This window comes from Lagenorhynchus albirostris, chromosome 15 (assembly GCF_949774975.1).
Source record: "Lagenorhynchus albirostris chromosome 15, mLagAlb1.1, whole genome shotgun sequence".
NCBI classification, from domain to species: domain Eukaryota; kingdom Metazoa; phylum Chordata; class Mammalia; order Artiodactyla; family Delphinidae; genus Lagenorhynchus; species Lagenorhynchus albirostris.
In genome coordinates, this window is record NC_083109.1 from 17,366,979 (window position 1) to 17,384,463 (window position 17,485).

Genomic DNA, 17,485 nt, shown 5'->3' on the forward strand with positions numbered 1-17,485 from the left:
TTTCCCATCACAACCTTGTGGGGCCATGTCACTGAGCCCACGGTCTGCAGCACGTTTATAATGTATGTAGTGCACTTTCTCCGCAATTGTGTGGCTTCCTACTGAGCACTGTCAGGTTTAAAGAGCGAGATAAAGGGCACAATAATACGTCTTCAGATGCTGTACTGACATCTGCAGGAGTGTAAATGTCACCAACATCAAGGCTTTTTGCCCCAAACGCACAGCCAGTTTTCTGTTGACCCCATTCCGCAGGGTCCCATTTTGGGGGCGCTGGGTCTCAGCGGGGAGTGAGTGTGGGATGCTTAAAACCCCGAGCTGGTGGCTGGTCTGGGCCCCGAGGTCGTCTGTGCTTGGCCGAAGGTTGGTGAGTTGAAGCAGGTGGGATGATTGCTTTCCTGGAGCTGTAGATGCTGGGTGCAAATCGCAGCTGGGAGTGGACTGGGGTGGGGGTGGGGGGATGGGAGGAGGATTGGGGAGGCCAGCTCAGAGAAGTGTACCAAACAGGTCCCCAACATAAGGAAGGTCCCCCAGAGAGAGAGAAAGAGATCTGTCGTGAGCTGGAGATGAAGCCAGGGCTCAAAGAGTAAGGGCATGTGGAGAGGGTGCTAAGCAGGAGGGCGGTGGTCCGGAAAGGTCACCGTGTTGAGGACCGCGATCTAGGGCTAGTGTGCACGTGATACAACAGCATGACGCCTAGAGGGGTGGGGACATCCTTGGTTTTATGGGTTCAGACCAGGCAAGACTGGCCAGTGGAAATTGTTCCATAAGAGCTATGTAACGGAGACAGCCAACTAGAAGAGCATGCCTGCAGTCGTGTTTTGTTAAGTCTACATAGTGTTTTAATCAATTCAGTCAAGATTTTAGAATGAGGGCTTTCCCCTAAGGCTGGATTTCTTACTTGCCTTGAGAAATCGGATGATTGGCTACCCTGAGCACAACACTGTCGCATGGCCTCTGTCTGCTGGATTTAGGGAACTGCTAGCTGCCCCCTGCGTATGGGGCATGGGGTCTTTATCCAGTTCCCCTAAGTCCCCACCACTCCTTATTGCCTCCTCATTGCTGAGGCTGGTGTCAGATACCAGTTATTAGTGTGCTTGTGATGTTGCTTTTCTGATACAGAGAAATCTTTATTTGACCCAAGTCTCTATGAAAGGTAGGAAAATGAATAAGGGGGCAAGGAGGTGGCAGTTTTGTTTTTGTTTGTTTTACAGCTGAACCACTTTGTTCCTTTACATAACTGTCTGGCTCCTGAAGGTGCGTGCTTTCAACATCTCTGCTCTCTGTAAACCCTCAGTGTTTCACCAGAATTATTAACCAGGGGCCATTAAACCTCTGAATTCTCTACCACTGTACCTAGAAGGGAGGGAGGAAGAGGGATTGCAGATGAAAGAATCAAGGCAAGAGGTCTGCTGGAAAGGCGTCAGAAGGAAGCAGGAAGGGAATTCCCTGGTGGTCCAGTGGTTAGGGCTCCCTGCTCTCACTGCCGAGGGCCTGGGTTCAATCCCCGCTTGGAGAACTAAGATCTCACAAGCTGCGCATGGTGTGGTCAAAAAAAAAAAAAGAGAGAAGCAAGCAGGGGACATTGATCCAGAGACAATTCATTTCTAGTTGCACAAGTCCCAGAGGTTGAACCATTTGCCCAGGGTCCCCAAGGGTGAGGGGAGGTATCCTTTTGTAAAAACCCAACACAAAGCCTCCCAACGTTGGAACTAAGATTCTGTACCCCCTCCTTACCAGGGAGTAGATGTTCCTTCCCGCTTCAAACAGGTAGCATAAAGGGGCTTACAAGGTTTACCCTATTCCCACTTAAAAATGGACTTGAACTGCTAGTTCCAAAAATAACTTTACAGAATTATACAGGAGAGCAAAAAGGAAAAAAATTTCAGACAATCAAAGCAGCATGGGGCTTCCCTGGTGGCGCAGCGGTTGAGAGTCTGCCTGCTAATGCAGGGGACACGGGTTCGAGCCCTGGTCTGGGAGGATCCCACATGCCGCGGAGCATCTAGGCCCGTGAGCCACAACTACTGAGCCTGCGCGTCTGGAGCCTGTACTCCGCAACAAGAGAGGCCGCGATAGTGAGAGGCCCGCACACCGCGATGAAGGGTGGCCCCCGCTTGCCACAACTACAGAAAGCCCTCGCACAGAAACGAAGACCCAACACAGCAAAAATAAAAGTAAATTAAAAAGTTTGTGCTGAACTGTGTGGAGGAGTTCGGGCTTTCTGAGCATTGGCTGTCCTGGACTCCTTGTATGGTGCCTCACAGTAAAAAAACGAAAAAACAATAAAAAAATAAAAAAGCAGCATGACATTTGTCAGGTCGACTAGATGCACGAATCTTCAACTCTGAGAAGCCCACCATGAGAGGACCTCCCTGGGCCTTGGACTCTTGACGCCATCTAGTCGTGGGGCCCTGGAGGTGGCCTGAGGGGGACTCTGAGCTGTTGTTGCTTTGTTTAAAAACCTGAGCAGAAGCTGTATGTTTTTGCACAGCGAGTCTGCCTGATCGTGCCAAGGTCCTGGGCTTTTGCTGAGCATTGCAGGTGGTGACACAGTTTGGTAGAGCAGACAGTTCAAAGTGTGAAGGCCGTGGGGACGAGTGCCAAGGAAAGGAATCTCTTGTGGTAAAATATTCCAGAGCAATGACAAGCGTCTGGAGGGTCAGCACAGCCTTGCCCGTGAGCCCTTTCTTTGGACCCTGGGCTCCAGGTGACACCGTTGACCTCCCCGTTGTCCATGAGGCAAGAGAATGTGCTGGTTAAATGCTGAGTTTGGGGCTAAAATGGACCTGGACTGAATTCTGTTCCTGTCATTAATGCAGTGTAGTGTTGGCCAAATTAAACTTGGTGAGCCTTGGTTTCTGCTTCTCTAAAAGAGAAATAATACTAGTGTCTGCTTTAGGGAATATCATGAAGTTAACTTCAATAAAACATGTAAAGCATTTTTCACAGTGCCTGGCATTGGAGGAACTTTCAATAAATGATGTTATTATTATTACTTGTCTGTCTGGATATTTGACTCTCTCTGAAAAGATGGCCAAAGGCCCTCGTTGAACCTCCTGATCCTCTTAACATCTGTCGGTTTGATCGCATCCCAGGGGTATTTGACGCCTGGTTCATCACTGATTTGGTTGATGTGATAGGGATCGTTGGCACTTTTGTACCTTGATGAAGAAACGCATTCTTCTAGACATAGATTATCAATCCACTCGTCTTTGGAGAGCTCACATAGGCAAGGACCTCTCTCCACAAACAAGAAAGGAGATGAACCCAAGTTACCCAACATAAAACATATGTTTAATTCTAAAACTGATTACCCACGGACACCACGAGTTTCATTTGAAAGTCCTTTCTCCTGTTACGCCAGGTCCCCGGCGTGAATATCCCACCTCCATCCCATCCCTAGATATCACAGCTTAGAGTGAAGAGCGCAGACTCGGAATGTGTCTTGAATTCTCGGTGTCTTGCGTCACTCACTGTAAAATAGAGATAATACCACCACCGACTGCGCTGGGTTAAGTGAGTTACTATGTGTAGACACGGCCGTGACACCAATCACGTAACCTTCATTCACTCAGTGCTCACTGCTAGTGTTCTCCTCCACCTGTTCTCCGTCCTCCCCTCTTTGCTCCCTTCATGATCCGCATCATCACCAAGGCCAGGTGTGCAAGTCTCAGGCCCAGAGGTGCTTCACTTCAGTTTTCTTCTTTCTGCTCACCCAGGTCTACAGGGAGATATCTTCTGGGGTGACCCCCACTCCTCCAACTTCCTTTTGCAAACATGGCAGTATTACCCAGCAGCTAATAATATGGATTTTGAGGCTCTCAGAGACATGGATTCGTGTCTTGCCTTCCCCAGTTTCTGGCTGTCTGACCCTGACAAACTGTGTAACCCTTCAGAGCATTAATTTTCTGATTGGTGAAATGGAGTTACTGCCCACCTTGTGGGTTTTTGTGAGGTTTAAGTGAGATGATGCATGTAAATGTCTTAGAACAGTAACTGGATCATAGGAAGTGATCAATCAACAGTAGCTTTTCACCGAGCCAGACCATCTCCTAAGCACAAATTCCCCCCTGCCCAGTGCCCATCCTGAGCTCCCACCCACCGACAGGGCCATGGTCAGGCTGTTGAATTCTGTCCTCATATACTTTTTGGCTTCTCTCTTAGGAAAAGCACCTCATTTTCTGCGGCTCCAAAATGTCGAGGTGAACGTGGGGCAGAATGCCACCTTTCAGTGCATTGCTGGTGGAAAGTGGTCTCAGCATGACAAACTTTGGCTCCAGGTAAGGACGGGAGGGGCCTCCTGCTCATACCTGCCCACCCCTTGGGAAGGGAAGAAAGTGTGTGCTGTGATAAAGGGCTTGGTGGGGGAAGGGGAAGGGGTATTTTTTATGTCCCTCTGCTCCTTGGATGATACTCTGCCTCCATGATCTTGTTAAATCTTAACTCTAATTCTGTTATGTAGGCATCAGTATTCCCCATTTTACAGATGGAGAAACTGAGGTCAGAAACATAAAAGTGCCAAAACTAGAATTTGCAACTCTGAGCTTCCCAAACTTCTTTCTAACAAACTTTGTCCTTTAAGCCCAGAGTCCCAGGACTAAGGCAAACTGGATATCTTAGGTTCTGGGTCCATTTGCGTTTCCATATGGCTTTTTTGTCAATTTCTAATACAAAAAAAAAAAAAGGCCTGTTGGATTTTGATGGGGGTTGATTGCGTTGAATCTATAGATCCCTTTGGGGAAAACTGACAGCTTAACAATAATGAGTTTTCTCATCGTGAACGTGGTATATTTCTTTACTTATTAAGATCTGTAGTAATTCCACTCAGCAGGGTTTTATAACTTTCATCGTTCAGGTCTTGTATATCTTTAGTCAGTCTTATCTCTAAGTATCTCCTATTTTTGATGCTACTCTAAAATACATTGAAAAAAACCCCTCAATTTCTGATTTTTCATTACTAGTAGACAGAAATACAATCAACTTTCCTATGTTGATCCTGTACCCTGTAACATTGTTAAACTTAGTATGACTATTTAAATTTAAATTAGTTAAAATAAATACAGTTCAGCACTCAGATGCCCAGTTGCGCTAGCCACATTTCAAATGCACAATAGCCACATGTATCTTGTGGCTACCATGTTGGACAAATGCAGATAGAGAACATTTCTGACATCGCAGAGAGTCTTACTGGAGAGCACAGCTCTAGAGAGACATCACCTCCAGTTCAAGGAATCAGGAGTATTGCTTGAAAGAAGCTGACTCCTGTAACCTTCAACTTCATATACTTAAAGTTCTCTATCATCTCTTCTGACTCACAGAGTTTGGATGTTGGTCCTTAACCCATGCCCAGCACACTTTGATGGGAGTTCATAGTATCACTTCTCTTCTTGCATTTGAGCCCATTTCCTGCGATTGGAAAGTCCCTGGGCCGAGAGAGCACATCTAGGAGCTTCTTTTCTTGCTTCTTAGCACAGCAGTAGAATGAAGATAGCATTAAATAATAACGCCTGCTCCTGCCGCTTCCCGGGTCTGCCTGCAGACCACAAGCGAGCACAGGAAACTTCCACATGTCACTCAAGTATTACGTAATGCTATTTATTCATTATAATTAGTATTAAAGTGCATCTGGATCCCAAGAAGCTTTGTCATGTCAATGGCATTGCCTCAGTTGGGTCACAAGAATGAGAAGAGACAGTCACAGTACATTCAGCATCTTTATTTGGGTTTTCCAATGATCTTATGAACGTTATTGCTACAGTTCTGAGTTGCGTGCTCTAAACCTTGAGTCTGTCAGTGGAAGGATGTTAAAGCAGAATGTAATTGAAGTTTTGAAGGAAATAGAAACACATGGTTTAGAACTCTTCCACATCTTATTTATTTATCTACTTTTCAGTGTAAACCAAATCTTATTTCCAGAACGTTTTTCAGATGGCTTACGGTGGGACACACAGCACGACAGGATAGCATAAATTAAGTGAGGCAACACAAAATAGGAGGAAAATAACACGTCGGAGCTGGTCATGTGCTAAAAACTGCATTTCTGTACATCTGCTGCTTCCTGGTGGGTCAGAGGCAGAGCCCACAGCACCATGGCCACAGACAGAATAAGGAAAGCTTGTCAGATACACAGTTCACAGTGATGTCCCTGAGAAAATTCTGTCGTTCACACAGAGGCCAGGCAGGAATTGTTCCCGGGAGTCCTCATAAAGAAAACAGTCTGTGATGTAGGGAACAGCATTTTCCACCACAGTCTTACTGAGGGCACACAAGTGAGTTTCATAGGCTTGTTTCCCATAGTGATGCTCTGGGTAAAAGCAAGTTGGCGGCGGGGGTGGGGTGGGGGGAGGGAGGTGGGGGGGAGGGAGGTGGGGGGGGAGGGGGTGGGGGGGAGGGAGGTGGGGGGGGAGGGGGTGGGGGGGAGGGAGGTGGGGGGGAGGGGGTGGGGGGGAGGGAGGTGGGGGGGAGGGAGGTGGGGGGGGAGGGAGGTGGGGGGGAGGGAGGTGGGGTGGGCGGTGTGATACGGCAGAGGTCCCCAGCTCTCTACCATCGCCATCCTGGGATACCTCACATGTATCTGGAGAGTGAATAGATTCAATAACTATATTTCTTCAAGGAAACCACCAGAAATGTTATCTCCCTCATCTATATTTCAGGAAACATTGGGAGGTAGATGGCTTACGCGATGCTCTCTGGGAAAATGCCCGCTTGGCCAGTTAAGTCCAGGCTTGTATTCAACAGTGTAGTTGGAAGTAGGTCAGCATCTTTCTATAAGATATGAGACGCCAGTCATGATACCTGCCACCCAAGAGACAATTGCAGCCCTGATCTGAGGTGGACGGGCTAAGGCAGTGGCGGATTTCTCATGAGATACTGCTTTGGATTTATTCCAGCGCCTAGAGGAACTGCCTGCAGACTTGCCAAAGTTGTGTTCCATGTAACAGGCTGGGGCACCTCAGCCTGAGAATTTCCAAAGTCAGTGAGACAGACACATTGTGGCCAAGAGTCCCCAGGACACCTAGAGCAGGTGTGCCTTTCAACAATGCTATTTCTTGCTGTCGCTTCCAAGATAAGCTGACTATTCCCTAAGTCACCAAATGTGGAAACTTTTTTATCCAGCAGTTTTAGGTCAGGGAAATAAAGGCGGTGCCTTTATTCTCAGAATAGTATGTCAGTGGCCCCTCTCCCTGGCAGTGGTTAGGGAAAAGTTGGTGGACGCGTAGCTGGGGATAAATCCCTGTTGCCTGTTGTAGAGAATGCTTACCTTCTTTTTATAGAGCAGGGATCTACAGCCTGCTTGTCCTTAAGTGCTTTCAGATCATAAATTAATAAGTTAAAAAGGAAGACTGCCCGTGCCCCTGTTTTGCACCCTCCTGAAGACTTAATGTGCTCTCTAGAAGACTCTGTCTGCTAGTGCCACCTGCCATGGAATTGTAGTGCAAGTTTTGCATAAAAATCAACAGACAGGACCTATGCAGAAATGTGTATACCTAAGCCTAGAACAATTGTAGTCTTTTGGGGAAAAGGCGGATAAAGGCCAGTAAAAGTTATAAACAAGCTCATCTTGTTCTGGGATGATTTCCTCTTGAGGTGAAGCATGTAGTGCCGTGGCTTCCGGTGGAAGGGCCTCATTCATAACTTGCTGATTCCTTATGTGATGTGTTGTCCTAAGGAATCCAGACTTGTGATTCTTCAAGCCTTTTGTTCAAGCGAGTAGTTGGTGTGCATCCTGACTGGAATAACTAGTAAGAAAAGCAGCCTACAGTCTGGGGGGCCCTTTTGGAAAAAGGGAAAAAAAAAGAGCAATATTCAGGGTACAAGTAGGTGGAACTGTAGTGACAAATCATCGGCGTAGCACTGTGAAAATGTACATGGTACGTCTTTTCTGGAAGGTAATTTGTCAGTAGCTAGCTAACACTTTTAAATGTACATATTCTTCCGGCAAGTGATTTTACTTTTGGGAATACACCTAAGAAAATAACCAGAGACAGGGAAAAAATGTATATGCAAGTGTGTTCAACTGGATGAAAAACTGAAAACAACCTAAATGCCCAGCAAGAGGGGACTGATTAAGTAAATGGGGCCATTAAATATCAGGCTATAGAAGTCTATTTAATGCCATTTTCACAGTATATATTTAAGTGAAAATAGCAAGTTATAAAACGATATGCCCAATATATTAATTTTATATCAAAACCCAACCATATGTATACACACATATTTACACAAATATACACATACCTCTATAAACATACACATATAACACTATAAAACACATATCAAGACACTTAATAATTGATTGCGATGGTAGATTATATATGCTTTTTTTTTTATCTTTACTCTTTTCTGTTTCATCCAAATATGCTAAAATGAATATAGGTAACTAATATTAACAGGAAAAATGCTGTTAAAAGGAGGAAAGTGACCACTTTTTCCCAGGCACAGAATATTCTAAGGATGGTAGGAGCCTTCACAGGGCATAGAATTAGGGGTAGCTATTCCGACAGAAGCGGCAGCATTGGCCCCTGTTGAGAATAGGGGTAGAGTTACCCTCAGACTGCCCCACCTCATCGCCACCAAGAGATACTGTTCATTAAGGTGGAGGTTTAGAAATATTTTTGTGTGTCACCTGGTCTTTATGGAAGATTGCTGCGGGATCCATGCACTCCTCAGGGGCTCCGGGGCAGGCCCTGTCAGCCCCACCCCAAGGCTGACTTCCAGGTCTCCCTACAAAGGATTCACTCCTTTGGAAGTCTGTACAATGAATAGCGTTCGAAGAGTCTCAGAAATGAGGCCATGTGTCCAAAGCCTCTGCACAGATCGCGGTAGGGCAGCATATGTGTTTAGACAAATCACGGGCGTTGTTGCAGGGAACACACCCGAACCTGGCGGCTCCTGCCCTGGGAAGCCATCGGCACAGCAGTGGGCACACCAGGGCTGATGAGATAAGCAGACGTGTTGGTCCGCCGCGGCAGAGTCTTCCGGTCAACCTGTTTTCCCGCTCCCCGCAGGGCTACTGCTGGCTCGCAGGGCTGTGAGCGCCCTGGAAGCAGCTCCCCCTCCTGCCTGCATCTCTACCAGGTGTCCCTTCCATGCGGGGCTTCTGCTGGAAACCCAGTGGGCCCCCTACAACTACATACTAAGGAGAAATTCACGCCGATACTCAACACAGCTGGCATGTATTGAGTGGTTACACGTATGATGTATTTAATTCTCACAACCAGTTCAGGTAGATGCTGTTTGTAGCCCTGCTTTATAGATGAGGAGACTGAACCTTAAGGGTACATGAGTCAGAGTTACCCAGGTCGTGGGCAGTAGAGGCAGGATTTGAATGCAGGTCTGTGTCTACGTCCTGGGTGGGCTCATCCTTCCATGCTCACCTCATAGGCTTGCCCACCTGTATCTCCACTCCAGCCTTTCCTTCCATACAGATGGCTTCCTATTAAAAAAAAAAATTCATGTATTTATCACAAAATTACCCACCTCTGATTTTCACTGTACTAGGTACTTAAAGAGATTTGAGGGCTTCCCTGGTGGCGCAGTGGTTGAGGGTCCGCCTGCCGATGCAGGGGACACGGGTTCGTGCCCCGGTCCAAGAGGATCACACATGGCGCGGAGCGGCTGGGCCCGTGAGCCATGGCCGCTGAGCCTGCGCGTCCGGAGCCTGTGCTCCGCAACGGGAGAGGCCACAGCGGTGAGAGGCCCGCGTACCACACACACACACAAAAAAAGAGATTTGAGTCTCTCAAATCTACAAACCAAATTCCAACACCCTTGGGCTTTTCTTCAAATTTCTGCCTTCTAGTCACCTTCTTACAGCTCTTTTCCCCTTCTTGGCCACATTGCGTAAATGTGATGTCTACACTTGCAATGTGCCTTTCTTTAACTCCTGCCTCTTCCCAGAGTGGCTCTTGTGAAGGTCACCAGTGCTCTCCTTGTGGCTAAAGCCAGGGGGCAGCGTGGTGGCGGTGGTACTCCTCCCCCTCCCCCCCATCCTCCTTCATTATTATTATTATTCCTTATAGTTGGCTCTTCTTTCAGCATTTGATGCTGCTGACCGCTCCCTCCTTGAAAATCTTCCTGCCCTCTTGGTTCCATGGCACACCTGTCAGCAACCATGAAGGGTCTGAGAGTTTGCCTTATTTGCAAGCAAAGGGGTTAGGTTGCCCGTTGCATGGTTGCATGGATGCTGGCAGGAGACACGAGACTCTTGGGTCAGAGACAAAGGACTTTATTACTTATTACTCCGCAGGCACCACAAGCTTCATGTCTGCAACAGTTTCCCTTGTGCCCCCAAGTCCTGTGAAGATATGTGAGGGTGGATCCAGGTGGGGTTTACACACAGCAGGTCTGTGTCATAGCTGGGGAGCCCCACGCCTAGGATACCCCAATCTTTTATTATTACCTTTGAGATATAATTTACAAACCATAAAGTTCAATAAGTCTACCATTTAGTGGGTTTTAGTGTATTTACAGAGTCGTGGCACCATTGCTACATGCTCTGTCTTTCCTTCTTTCCACCTGTAGGGACCCCAGATTAAAACATAGCCCCTGTAGGGCGACCCAGGGGAGGGAAATCTAGCTGGGCTTTGGATTTGCACAGGGTTGGGTTCCCTCAGGTTCGTCTGAAGCTGATGCATGGACCTCATCCTGCTTCATCCTGTGCACCTCCTCTCTGAGGACCGTAGGCAACTCTGACCTGGAGCTGTCCCCTCACACACGTATTCTTTCCTCCTTTACTTTGTGATATTTTTTCTCCCTGTCTTCCCTCAGCCCATCCCCCATTTATGTGCTGCAGGACTGATCCAGCTCATTCCCGCCCCAGCGCATGGGAGCTGGGAGAAAGCGTGGCGCGCAAGGCAGCCCTGCTTCTTGCCCTCGTGGAACTTACCTTTCGGCAGCAGAGACAGACATTTAGCAACTAATCACAGAGTTACATGTTTTATCACACGTGTGACCAGGCTCCAGGGGGGAAAGGGGTCTGCTGAGGAGGTAGGGAGTAGGGAGAGTGGGGAGGAATTATGAGTCTCAGAGACGTGCCGCGGAAGAAGTGGCCAGTGAGCAGAGTTCAGAGAGGTGAACTGGAAATAGTCAAAGGGCCACCAGGCTGCACAGGGCGATGGCATGCGTGCAGGCCCTTCACCACCTGCTCATCCTCTTTGCTCAGGGCTGACGGCCCCCTGTAGGGCTTATGCCAGGACCCTCCTGACGCTGCAGGAACTCTGAACCCAGAAACCAACCGTAAATGGGCAGTCAGCCATGCGCGCAGTGGGCCCTTGGGAGGTCTTTAGCATAGCGAATCAAAAATGATTTATGTCCACTTCTATTTCTTTCAACTTTTAATAAAGAATAATCAAAAGCTCTTCTTTAGAGATTGCCAAAGAGGTGCAAATATGGTCTTAAGAGAATCAATGGGCCAGCTTTTAGCAAGTTTCCAAATGTCATGCCATTGACGCAGTATGACTAGAAATGAAAAGAATATTTCGAATGAATTGTGGGAAGTTCACTGAAATATTTTCTAGCCAGGAGATTTCTGGAGCAATTAGAATAATTTTCAACTGGAAACGGTGGCCTCATTTTACGTGTGTGTGTGTGTGTGTGTGTGTGTGTGTGTGTGTGTGTGTGTGTGTGCGCGCGCGCGCACTTGCGCTAGGAGCTCAATTCAGCACACGGGAGGTTTCTAGGACCCATGTGTTAGAATATCTCCTGTAAAACAGTCATAATGTCAGTTGCACACAGTTTCCTTTTGTTAAAGACAGTAATGTTTCCACTTCTGCCGATTATAAATCAGTTGCAAGCCGGCATGCACTCCGGCATGTCCGGAAATAATGACAGCCATTTTTGCAGGCTGTGTCTTATCTCTTTGTGAAGGGAATAATGTCCTGACACAGGTGCAGAGAGGATGGGGAATTGCAAAATGGTGAGGCTATTATAGATAACTTGATAGTCAATCAGGTAATACTAAAACAGCAGGCTTTCCATGGCCTCAGGTGCTTCTCTCGTCTTCCTTTCTAGATAGTTCCTGAAGATAGAGAGGTTTTTGCCTGGGTGGTGGAAGGATGCACATATGCCAGGGTCAGAAATATTAAAGTGTGGGCATTTGCAGTCCCTACTCCTGTAAAGAGTGTGTGCTCTCAAACCAAGCCGGCTTATTCCACATAACATAAAACAAGCTAAGGGAAGGTGGAATTTGAGTTGTTTTAAAAGAGAGAGATAAGCAGATGAAAAAGAAGGAAAAAAAGAGAGGTTTCAAAGGGAACTGTTACCATGATGAATGAGAGAGACATGGGTATAAAATGGGATTAAGCAGGACCACCGATAAGGCTATAAAATGCCTTTGTTCAGCTTAGAACACATGTGCCCCCCTGGGTGGATGAATTGGAAAAAGGTTCGCCCTGTGGGCACATGCAGCTCCAAGGCGTATAGCCTGGCACGCAGACAGAGCCTTTGGGCAAAGAAAATAGGTAGCCTTCCTCCAAGAGGGTTCGGTCAGCCTGTGGTCAGGACTCCTGCTTTGCCAGCAGAACAGGGGCTGGATTTGGGTGCCACACCCTTGGCCCATGGCTGGGCATCTCTGGTGCGGTGACCAATTGCTCAGCCTCAGGGAGTGGCCTGGATTTAAGGAATGAATTCCATTCATGTGTTTCGTGATATTATTTGGCCCCGTTCTTTCCAGTGAGGGACTTAAGGTGACATTAGCCTTCAGATCTTGGAGACAGAGGACAAGGCCAGCAGCATCAGTGTCACTCTGGAACTTGTCAGAAATGCAGATTATCTAGCCTCACCCCTGACCTACTGAGTCACTCTGGAGGTGAGCGTTATGCATGCTAAGGTTTGAGAGCCGCTGCTTTAGATGGATGGAGCTGGGGTAAGAAAACCTCACCCAAGCCTAATAGCACATTGGATATGACACCCCTTCATAATATATTCAGAAAGTCTGCTAGCCAGGAATGCAGGAAGATGCTCTGCCCCTCCTTACAAAGATACTTCTGACTTCGAGACCGCTGAGGTTTCTAGAAAGCTAGGCATCGATCACATCAGTTCCCAAACTGTTTTCTGTGGAGCAGTCATTTCCCGCAAGATGGCGTTTGATGTTCTTTGAACAAGCAGAGTGAGTTTCTGGAACACTGCACACTCTACCCGCCTCACACAGAGTCACAGGGTAACTGTGCGCCGTCGTGCACTGGCTGGCAGCTGGGCAACGTGATTAAGGCCTCAGTGTCTGGAATCACATCACCTGGGTCCACATCCTAACTCCATCCCTCAGCAAAGTCATGTTAAGGTTTTGCTCCTCTTGCTATGGTTCATGGACTGGCATCAGCAACAAGACTTGGGAGCTAGCTGGAAATGAAGGATGTCAGGTCCCCCCACAGACTCAGGGAATCGGAGTCTGCATTTTTAACAAGATTCCCCAGGTGGTTTGTATGCACATTAATTTGAAAAGTACTATTCTAAACCATGTTGCTTGACCTGTCTGCCTCAGTTTCCTTATCTGGAGAACAGGAATATTCTTAGGACCTATCTCATGCCTTATCATCCCATGAGAATCACCTGGAGGGTCTGTGAAAGCAAAAGCGGCCTGGCTCCCCCTATAACAGCTCCTGATTTATTAGGTCCAGAGAGGGGCCAGAAAATTTGCATTTCTAACAGGTTCCCAGGGGGTGCTAATGCAGTAGATCTGGGGACCACACTTTGAGAACCACTGCTTTAGATTATTCTAAAAGCACTGCTCATCCTCTGCTGACCGTGTTTTCCTCCTTGAAGGATGCTATTTCAATACTTGACTTTGTGTTTATGTTTTGCCCTTTTTGCTGTTTTGTTGGAATCTTAACGCCAGCCTGTAAATTCTTCTGGGAAGAAATTATAGCTTCCACATTCCACACTCTCTCATTTTCTCTTTTGTTAAATAATGAGGACATTTCCAGTGCAATTAATAATAGAATAAGGAAAGGGGAAGAGACAACTCAGACTACCAACCCCAATAAACAGCCTCCATAAATGGATATCAGCCCTGGAAATCTCATTAAAATTAACATTTCTCACAGGTTCCCGGGCGATGTCGATGCTGGGTCTGGGACCCACCCTTTGAGAAGTACTTTCCTAGGGATTTGAGAAGGATTAAGTGGATTCTATCATGTAAGCCAGGTAACACAGTGCCTAGCACAGACTGAGCACTCGGACATGTTCGTTAATGTGACTTTTACTTAATAAATGCTCAGACAAATCCCATTACTTTGAACAAAATATTTATCAAACTCAGTTATGGACCTTTATTCGCTGGGGGACAGATCGGCTTTTCAGAGGAAGCAGTGTGTTATTGCAGGGTACTTGAGCTTCCCACGTTGTCAGTGATCTATGGAGATCAGTTCCCAGCCCCCTGCCCCCTTTTTTTTTAACATAGATTCAGGAGCAGACAACCAGCAAATCTCAGGGCAGTGGCTCATGGGCTTTCAGGAGACCCTATGTATAATATACTGGAGGAGGAGATAGAGATAGGAAGGTTCCGGGTGGAATGGATTAAAGTGTCCTTTATGAGCCAGTGCCCCAAACCGCAGGGTACTGTGCATGTTGGCTGCTAAAGGCTCACAAATCCTCCTTCCCCAGAGAACTGTGCCCTTGGTCAAAGGGGCACCGTTTTTCCTCCCCCACCTGCCTATGACCTGTGACTGATGGGCGTGGAGTGCAGAAGCTGGCCCCTTGCCTCCTGGTGAGATTAGCTCTGGTACACTTCATGCTCTGGAGCTCCGTGGAGTCAGGCTGAAGCCAGACCCCAGTTTCCACCACATCGTTGCTCAGCTTCTTTCCTCACCCTTTTCCTTCATACCTGTTCTCCTGAGAGCACTCGGTAAATCGCCAGGTCTCAGACTCTGCTTCCTTCTGGGGAGCCCAACCTAAGACACTCTTCTGAGTGCCCAGTGGGAAACTTGCTCAATTGATTCATTGACTCAGAGGGGCTAGAAGATGATTCATTTTAGAACCACAGACATAGCTCTGAAAAACTTGCCACAAGAAGAAAGGAAGTGTGCCTGGAACTTTCAGAGGAAGGATATACTTACGGATGAAAAATATTACAGGAGCCAAAAGAAAATTTCCAACAAGCCAAAGGGGTGACGTGGGCCTGAGGGTTTGATAGAATTTTCCACAGGCTTCTATGTGCATCAGCTATGTCATGCTCCTCTCTGGCTTTTCCCAGGACTTTGACTTCCCTTCTCTGTCCTGCTCCTCTTTCCTAGCACCCTAACATCTGCATCCCTGTGCACTTGCATGGCACCTGGTATGATGGCTGGGAAGCTTTACTCTCCCACTTTGCCTCTGGGTTGTGGTCCACTTCAGGCTCCTGGCATCTCCCCTGTACCACCCCTCCCTGTGCCCACTCGAACCTGCTCATCGCCTATGGGCTTAGGTTTCTGAGTCTTTTCCTGTGTCATGAAACCTCCCCTTGTTTGCTTCCCTTGCATTTTCTCTCCTGCCTCTGTCTGGGGCTGAGACAGTGGCTGGCACCTGTGCTTCTTACTCATTCTCTCTGCTTAAATCCCTTCTCTGTGTTGCCACAGCATTCTGGCATCGGAGCCTCTCACCATTCCTGGTCTTCTAGAATCCCTCCCGATCTCTGCTCCTGGGCTCCTGGGTGACTGTGCAATTGCTTGCCCTTCCATCTGGGCTCATCTCTCTGAACTTAACCTCCATTTCTCCTTGCCCTGGTCCATCACAGCCCTGTTTCCTATTGTGGCTCTGGGCCCTCCTGCTCGACCCTGTCCTGCTGTTGCCTGCGCCCAGTATGACAGGTGTGATTATCAAAAGGCCTATTTTCTAGAGATTTTATTAGACAACCTGCGATTTCCTATCCTTCCATGGGAGAAAGCCTGGTGGTTCGGGAGCTAAACAGAAAAATCTAAATTGTTCAAGGGGATGCACTGAATCCTCTCTGGTTCTGCTGGAATCTGACATCTTTAAGAAGCAAAGTTAAATAATACTGGAGGAGACACCAAAATAAAATTTAAACATGAAAAATTAATATTTTGCACTTAATCAGTCCTTTGCCGTTTGTGTTAATTCCTTATTGCTGATGTAGAAAGTTCTGCAAACTTAGCGGCTTAAAACAATGCAGATTTATTACCTTACAGTTGTGGAGATCAGAAGTCAGAAACTGGGTCTTACTGGGCTAAAATCAAGGTGTCGGCTGGGCTGGGCTCCTCTGGAGAAGGAGAGGGGAGAATCTCTTCCCTTAACCTTTCCAGCTTCTGGAGACTACCCTGCATTCCTTAGCTCATGGTTCCTTCCCGCATCTTCAAGCCATCAGTCACGTCACTCTGACCTCTGCTTCTGTCACCACATCTCCTTCTCTGACTCTGGCCATCGGCCTTCTTCCTCTTCTGCATATAAATCCTCTTGGATAATTCAGGATCTCTCGCCATCTGAAAATCCTTAATCACATCTTCAGAGTCCCTTTTGCCATGTAAGGTGATATATTTACAGATTCCGGGGATTAGGATGTAGACATCTTTGAGGGGCTGTAATCCAGTTTACTCCACTTCACCTGGCTAATTTCATGGTTAATTTAGAGAGCTCCACTAACACCAGGATATACCTTCATGTGTTAAATGTTTTACATGCCTTCTCATTTATTCGTCGCAGTAACTCCATAGAGCAAACACCAGTATCAGATCCATTGTTTAAATGAGGAAACTGAAGCCCAGAGAAGTGCAGGTGCCTACACAAGTGGTTTTGGCTTGCGTTTGTTTTCCTATCAGTTACTGTAACTTGCTGCTGTGAGAAAGGGCCTTATTCAGACTCAGAGTATCACATCTAAGATTCAGGATGGTAAAGACAAAAATGCCTTGCTAGAAATGTTGATTCTAGAAATGTTTAGCAAGTCAGGAGGCTTCAGGGCACGGTGCTAGAAATGAAAATAGCAAAATCCTGCCCTCGGGGAGCTCACAGTCTACAGTGGGAAACACTTGTAGGAAAAAATGTGTGGGAAGTCTGCACCATACATAAGAGAGTGAGGAACTTCCAGAAGATGTTGTGACAGTCAGGGGCACTTACTGGAGATGCTAACGAGCTGAACCTGTGTGTTTAAGGGAGCGGGAGTATCTCCAGGGAGACAGGAGGCACCAGGCAGAGGAAGAAGCATATGCCAAGGAGGAGAGGTGTTGAAAAGCCCCCATCCCTGCTCTACCTGGAGGGACAGATTGGTCCCTGTGGGGGAGACTCAGAGCCCGTGGGTGGTGTACCAGGACACCAGCTGTTTATTATCACTTTGTGGGCTGTGTCTTCACTAACTTACCTGAGTCTGCATTTACGGAAACCCTGTGGGTTTTGCTTAAGAGATGAAGGAAAACAGGAGGAAGGTTAAGGGGCCAAGTGCCAACCCCAAATGCAGATGAGAAAGGAGGCAAGGTGTTTAGAAGCGGCTGTGCTCTCTCTTCCTATGGCCAGGCATCCACCCTCTTGAATCAGCTCACTAGCAAAGTTTATTCTTGAATCA

At 47.3% G+C, this 17,485-nt stretch overlaps 1 protein-coding gene across 2 annotated transcripts in view; it reads left to right on the plus strand.

Moving 5' to 3' along the window:
* PTPRT (protein tyrosine phosphatase receptor type T) overlaps nt 1–17,485 on the plus strand; it is a 1,083,394-nt gene that overhangs the window by 403,892 nt on the left and 662,017 nt on the right. For both annotated transcript variants that reach the window (XM_060122182.1, XM_060122183.1), the window contains exon 5: nt 4,165–4,280. In XM_060122182.1, the coding sequence (XP_059978165.1) occupies nt 4,165–4,280 (116 nt within the window). The remainder of the gene's footprint in view (nt 1–4,164; nt 4,281–17,485) is intronic.